Source organism: Belonocnema kinseyi, chromosome 2 (genome assembly GCF_010883055.1).
Source record: "Belonocnema kinseyi isolate 2016_QV_RU_SX_M_011 chromosome 2, B_treatae_v1, whole genome shotgun sequence".
Lineage (NCBI taxonomy): Eukaryota > Metazoa > Arthropoda > Insecta > Hymenoptera > Cynipidae > Belonocnema > Belonocnema kinseyi.
Genome location: NC_046658.1, coordinates 1,248,988 through 1,255,205, shown reverse-complemented (window position 1 = coordinate 1,255,205; position 6,218 = coordinate 1,248,988). Strand labels below are relative to the sequence as shown.

Sequence of the window (6,218 nt, the reverse complement as noted above, 5' to 3'; positions counted from 1 at the left end):
ATACGAAAGAATTCAAAACAATTCAAAGATTGTAAAAAAATATTCATATAATTCTATAAGTGCTGAAGAATTAAAAGGATTTTAAAAAAACTAATATAACCAAAAGAATTCAAGATGATTGAGAGAATTCGAAAGTATTCGACATGTATTCATATTAAAAAATTAAAAATTCTATCGTCGTTATCGACTCAGTGTGTACGAAACCGGAAACGCGCCTCTCCTAGCAACCACAACTGCGGGGTGGAGCTCGCATCTTATTCTGAAGTTGCTTTCTGAATATTCAAATGAATTGAAATACGCGGCCATTTCTCCTTCGCTGAGCAGCATTGGTGGGATCCCCTTCCTGGAGGATATAAGTAAATGTTTACGTTCTAGGACGGCGGATATAACTGCGGTTCCAGTATACAAGGCTTTGTGGTGAACATTGTAAATATTAAAAATTAATATTTATCAATAATATGGCAACTTTAATTGACCAAACAGACCCGTCCCATAATAATACCTATCATTTATAAAAAATTAGCACGATATTTTAATTTCCCTATTTTTCAATTGGCGGAAAAAAATAACATGGGACGGTCGGTAATACGTGACATCATAATGTACTATATGCCCTTGAGTGAATTTAAAAATGTTATAATTCTCTTTTCGAAACAGTGCAATACTCATGTTACGTTTTCAAAATAAAATAGTAATACCGAATTTAAATAATTAATATATTAATTTTCGGAATCGACCACGATTATCCGCATTTTAAACTCGTACAGTTTTAAAATTGTTTTCATTTTTATCGAAACTAGAAACAAAATTTCCGTGCATAGTCGAACACAAAAAATCAGACTGAATACAATTTCTAGGAGTACTGTTATATAGATATAGCGTAACGAATAAATGTATCATGGATCTAATTAGCGTTAGTATAATCTTAAAAAAAGATAAGTAAAGTAAGAAGGAGGAACACTTTTAGTAGGTCAGATAGATGAGTTGCGATAACATATCCACGACTTATAATAAGATGATAAACAGAAAATACTGTGTATGTGAGATTGTAGGTCACTGCGACCGTATATTTCAATTCAGTTGCGGTCGAGTTGAAGCTCTTGATTGTCGATTTTTACATTATTTTCCAGCACTCGTAACTTTTGTTAGTATTAATTTACTACTAGAGAATCTTGCTTATAACGTATCTTATTCATTACAACAATAACTCACGGACTACATTACACATGGATTATTTTCTAGAAGTATGTTTTAAGTTTATTATCACTTTAATGTAATTCATTAACGAAAAATGCAAATAATTGCGGTTTTTTTAACTTATTGAATTACAATAAAATTCTTTTATAAATTCTACAAAATAATGATTTTTCGCGTATAACACGCTTGTTTGGCTCTTGATTTTGGCTATTATAACACAGTGAAACGGGAGGTATTTTTTTTACAAAATTCTATTATTTGAGGTCATAATGCTTTTTGTCGAACACAGCTTTTTGTCAGATGTTTTTCAATTTACTGAGGAACTGATTAATTTTCTCCAAAATAGTGATGGCGATATACGTGTTAATATATTAAAATTAGACTTAATTATTTTGCGTATACTTGTGTTCATAATTAATAATTATGTACTGTAGGGTGGCCTTCTCTACATAATGATCATATCATAATATAAATACAAGAAATTCACCTTCAGCCTAATAATAGATTTACTCAAGAGCGTAATTAAAAATGAAAAGAAAAATATGTTTCGTGAGCCAACTTTCATGTAACCAATTATCAGTTCTCTTTTTATTGCCATTTCACTTTCGTGCAAATCTCAAATCACATCATTCACATAATTTTTAAAAATGTTTATCCAAAAAGGAACTTTCGAAAGAGTTTTTACCATAAAAACTTGAATATTTATGTGTTCCTATGGATAGTAACAGACAGTTGAATTCGGTATATAATGATCGAAAATCATTCGTTTGAAATAATGTGCATGTCATGGAAACTTCGCTTCCTCTGAAGAGAAAAATTAGGAGGGGAGTTATCACGTCTACACACGTTACTAAAAGTTGAATGTAGAAATATTTCTTTGTGTATTATTCCATTCTAGACAGAAAATGCTGTTATCCATTGTAAAATTATGTTGAGTAACGTGAAAATACTACAAAAAAAAATAAACCATGAAATAAGCGAAAATCGCATATAAGAGAGGATTTTGCAGACAATTTATTCATTTACACAAAAGATTTCTTGCAACGTAAAAAATTCTAGCGGGAAAATTATAAATTATTCTTTAATTATGATAAGGTTAATCGTTAGAAAGTTTTAAATAGTTTTTTTAATCATTTTTGTTTACTCGTGTGTAAGTAAATTGAGCGTTTGCGTGCAAGAACGGCCTACTTGCATTTCACGTAAGGTCGTAAGTCCAGTCCAGTCTAGTTACGTGACTAAGCTGCTCCCGAGATAAGACAGTGCGATACGGGATACGTAGTGACAGTCGAATGGAAATCGAATAAAAGTTTTGGAACTTCGTGAAAGTTTCTTTTTATGAAAAAATTATGAGACTGTTCAAGAAAGTAACATTTTGTATTGTTTTTTAAATGTGGTTAAAGACACAAGAGTGTAAGTTAGAACGGTCAGGTTGCTAGTCCTGAAGTTTTTAATTGAATTCAAGGTTATGTTTACACGTACAATGTTGTGATGTTTAGAAGCAAATAGTATTAAAAGTCAGCACCGGGTTTAAGTCTAATACTTGGCTCTGAACTTCTGTGAAGCATTATGTGCTCGAATTAATATTGCAAGAAAAGGCATTCATTTTATGTTTTACATCTCTTTTGTATTTGACAACACGATTTCTACAACATGTTTCTGTTAATTTGGTTTGTTATTTTTTATTAATTAAATTTTAATGAATGCTTATGCAACAAAAATGTGTAAAACAAAACGAAACTGGGTAGTTGCAGCAAAATTCTAGATGAAAACTTTATATTAAAATATATTTACATGTGAAATTAAAAACTTATTTTGAAAATAAAAGGTACTCAATTATTTTGATTTAAATTCGACATTTGCCTTCAACTTAAGATTTGAACCAGACGTACCAATTTAAAATTAATTTTACTGAAATCACAAACACTTATTTTTATTTATCCAATATCAGGAGGTTTCTTTGGGATCTGCTCTGTCGAGCGTATGATTTCTTTGATTTTTAGTTTGGCAACTTCAACAGCTTCTACCAAAGAGTAGAATTTTTAACCAAAAGATATGAATTTGCAACCAAAAATACACTAGTCTTAGAAATTAAAAAAAAATTAACAATCAACCAAGGAGAGAGGAATTTCCTACCAAAAAAGATGACTTTTCTACCAAAAGATTAATTTTCTATCCCAAACGACGAAGGTTCAACAAAATCGTTGAATTTCCCGGTTAAGAAAAAAACATAATTTCTTTGCAAAACTCACAGTTTTTTACGCATATGTGATCGACTGCAGAAGTCCATAAGCATCAGCAAACCTTATTGAAAAGAAGCTATTGACTTTGAAAGATATAAAAAATTTAAAAATTTATTAGTAAACCAATTTTTAAACAGTATGTTTGAAACATTTTTGAACCAATAATGAATAATTTTAGTTTGATTAAAGAATTATGAAATTAGAGGATTTCAGGTTAAAATTTCGAAAATAGGAAAATGTCAAAATGATAAAAATTGAATACCGTAAGATCAGAATTTTTGAAATTGTGCAGTTCGAAATGCAGAGGAATTGAAATTCTATTATTTATAATTAAAATCGTTCAAAATTAAATCATTAAAAATTGAAAACTCTTAAATTTGAATAATTTAAAATTCAAAGTAATTAAAATTTGACAATTCGAAATTAAAAACTTGATTGATTCTTTCAAAGTCAAAGATTCTAAAACATTAAAATTGAACAAAGTTTATACTCCAGAACGTTGAAACTTAAGCAAATGTGTACTTAATTTAAAATTGAAAAAATTTTAATCACTAAAAATTGTGACATTAAAAACTTTTTATACTAAAACCCTTTAAAATTTGAATTCTGAATTTTAAACTGCTAATTTTTAAACTGATAATTATACTTTAAAAAGTTCAACGAAATGGATTTGAATTGCAAAATTAAGAATTATGAAAGGAAAAAATAAAAAATCTAGAGCTTGACATGAAAATTCAGAACTCTTAAATTGTAACCTTTTAAAATAAACGAAATTCTTCAATTACTAATGTATCCATTTCAGATAGTTTAACATTTTTTTTTTTTTATTTCAAACTCAATTCTTAATTTTGTACGTTCAAATGTTCCTTTAAATTATTATACTTTCTTGAAAGTTTCCAATCAAGTATTTTTCAATTAAAACTTATTTATTTGTTTAAATATTCAACTGAAAGTCGAAGAATTTTATGATATTACCAGCAGCAGTCTTACGCGCGCCTATTTATCTTTTTAAGAAAAAAAATAAACCAAAAGCCTATCTTTTCTATGTTACATATATTTAATGAATGTTACAAAATATTAGTATATAATAATAGAATGCAACAAGGGATGAGTTCTGTACCTGTAACTGTAATAATCGTTTATAATAGGATTTAAACCGATTATATATTTTTTGGCAGAAAATTAAATTGAACAATTTTATTGAAATTGATCACCTGTTAATTTTGATATTAATATCCAAAACCAAGAAATTTCAATTATGCTTTAGTCATTTATAACGGAGCATAATTTTGGAGTGAGCCAATTCAGTTAATTGTTGAAGTTTAGAATTTATTTGTACCCATATTTTGGAGTGTCCTTTTTTATATATAAGAAAACACACATAGAATTTATTTACATTTGAAGCCTCAAAATGAAAATAGGCTCCAAATTATGTTATATTTACTAGAATGCATTTCAAGAAAATTTTTTAATTTTTAACCAGAGGTAAATTTTTAACTAAAATAGTAAATCTTCAACCTGAAAAATATTCATTTTTAATGAGTTAGTTTAACAATTAACCAAGTAGTGGAATGCAAGCAAAAAAGGCAAATTCCAAACAAAATAATTGATTCCTCAACAAAGGAGGTTTAACAAAAGATAAATTACAACAACAAAATTACTGTTGTAGATGTTTTAAAAAGTCTGTGCACAAATTTGGGCGATATACAAAGACCGAGCACGTAGCATGAGTCAAATACATTAACGAGCGCGAGATGCATATACAGCGCGAAGCTCTAGAACGAACACAAAAAATAAAAATATCTACAAAATTGTTCAGTTTTCAACCCAAAAAGGCAAGTTCTCAAAAAAATAGTTGAATTTTCTACCAAAAGGGATACATTTTTATTTTGTTCATGATCAGACAGAAAATCAAGTTTTATACCAAAAGAGATGAGTTTTTAACCAAGAAACAATTTTCAGTCAAGATGAAAAAAAAATTAAACTAAATTATTGAATATTGTCGACAAAAAATTTGAAAAAACTTTTCCCTTATAGTGAAAATCTAACTTTTCATTTTTGGTTAAAAATTTATTTATATTTTTAATTAAAATCTGTTTTGGTAGTGAACTCAGCTATTTTTTTTACTACACTTCTTTAAATTGAAAATAATTTTTTTTAACTAAAAACTAAACCATCCCATTTTTCGTTAAATATTGAGTTCATAATTGAAGCTTCATCTGTTTCGGTTCAAAATGAAATTTTTTGATTGAAAATTCAACTATTCTCTTCAAATTTTTATTTTTTGTTTTAACTTAATTTATTAAATGGTAAAGTCTACTTATATTATTTGTTGTTGAAAAATGATATTTTTTAGTTAAAAATCATGTTTAAAACTTTATTGATTTTATAGAAAATTTATAATTTTTATTAGAAAAGTAATATTCTTGGTTGAAAATTAATATTTTTCATTCAGGATTTAGTTATTTCCCTTGGAGCATTTAGAGGAGCGATATTAAGGTGAATGCCGTAGGAGTGACGGAGATGGTAATAAAGCACTCTTAGTGCCGCATTGTGCCTTTGAATGTATGTCGCTCCCTTGTGTGTTGGACAACTAGATAGTATGTGAGCTAAATGCTCGGGGTGTGCATGGCACGCCCTGCAGCTATCATCGGGAATGTCTTGGCTCCTTAGTATATTGTTCGACAATCCCCAGAGCTAGATGCAGTTGCTCTCTGTTTTTAGCATAGATCTTAAGTTCGTCCATGTAAAATACATGAGTGACCTTGTACTTTCGATCTG

The 6,218-nt window shown here is 28.4% G+C and overlaps 1 protein-coding gene across 7 annotated transcripts in view; it reads left to right on the top strand.

The window, feature by feature from the left end:
• LOC117166926 (UTP--glucose-1-phosphate uridylyltransferase) overlaps positions 1-6,218 on the top strand; it is a 194,490-nt gene that overhangs the window by 71,127 nt on the left and 117,145 nt on the right. Inside the window, exon 1 of one of the 7 annotated variants that reach the window (XM_033351390.1) lies at positions 1,082-1,244. The exons of the other annotated variants lie outside the window; for them this stretch is intronic. Coding sequence (XP_033207281.1) covers positions 1,227-1,244 — 18 coding nt within the window. The 5' untranslated portion in view covers positions 1,082-1,226. Of the gene's footprint in view, positions 1-1,081; positions 1,245-6,218 lie in introns of those variants that run through there. 7 annotated transcript variants of the gene reach the window in all.